Below are 1125 nucleotides of genomic sequence, written 5' to 3' on the forward strand. Positions count from 1 at the left end.
TCCTGCATGTGATGGAACAAATACATCACTCTCTACACAGATTATGTAGTCCAGTGCAGCAGTCTGAGATGCATGATTGGTGAAAGCTTTCAGCTCTTCAGGTGTCGCAAGGGATTCCTGTTATCATTTATTAATCAATTGAACAGGTCAGTATTAAACTTCCCCAGTAGATTATGTGCCAGTGAACTATTTGTTGACACAATCAGACGACAAAATTACTAACAAACCTTAAAGACTAAATTGGGGAAGCGGGACGATAGCTCTGCAAGATGAGTGTTACCACCATAGATCTCCCCAGCTGCAATGTATATTGGTGTTGAAGGGGGGAAGCCAAGAGCTTGTAGAAAAACACCCACCTCCTTGGGTGTCAATGGACAAAATCCTCCAATTCTCTGTTCCGTTGAATTGATCTTCTTTACTTTCCAATAATTTGTATTCTCCCTAAAAGAATTGAAAAATAAATATTCTAAACATGAGGGTATATTTCAAATACATGGCAGCATTAAATAGCAAATCTCACCTCAAAACTCTCAGCTCTTCAGACTCTGCATCTGTCAGACCATACGTACAACCAGTAAAAGACAGCATGTCTTTCTCATATCTCAGATGAAGAGCAATATATCTTCCCCCGCGTGATCTTAGTCGATCCACCAACCTCTGTTTTTTCACCGTCATGTATGCTCAGAACCTATTTTACCAGGAAGCCCCATGTAGACCTCTTAAATGCATCAAAAAGTGAATGATATGGTAATCCCGGTACCACATGCATCATATTTCTAGTATGGTATACAGAAAACATTGGACTCTGTTTACATGGATTTGAACCTAACAACTTTTCAGCTTTCAAAATATGTAAACATCCAAAACAATAATATAATACTTCTCATACAATATTATTCTAATAGTTGCCAGTGAGAGATATGCCAAACTCATAACACCGAACTTTCAGACTTACACTACCAATATTTACTTCAGCACATCTCTATGTACCCCCAAATGCTCTATAAATCAAAACTTTCCTACTTGATGACTGATTCACATGAGATTTGTAAATACTTTTATTTTAAAAATGAAAAAAGACCAATAGTCCACATACTATTCACTCGATCTCCTTTCAAGTTGTGT

The 1125-nt window shown here is 37.4% G+C and overlaps 1 protein-coding gene across 1 annotated transcript in view; it reads right to left on the reverse strand.

The window, feature by feature from the left end:
* Positions 1-1125, reverse strand: part of LOC107470419 (O-fucosyltransferase 38) — a gene marked incomplete in the record, with an annotated part of 5064 nt that overhangs the window by 1093 nt on the left and 2846 nt on the right. Inside the window, 3 exon segments of the mRNA XM_016089820.3 lie at positions 1-117; positions 228-441; positions 521-657. Coding sequence (XP_015945306.1) covers positions 1-117; positions 228-441; positions 521-657 — 468 coding nt within the window.

Source organism: Arachis duranensis, chromosome 10, assembly GCF_000817695.3.
Source record: "Arachis duranensis cultivar V14167 chromosome 10, aradu.V14167.gnm2.J7QH, whole genome shotgun sequence".
Lineage (NCBI taxonomy): Eukaryota > Viridiplantae > Streptophyta > Magnoliopsida > Fabales > Fabaceae > Arachis > Arachis duranensis.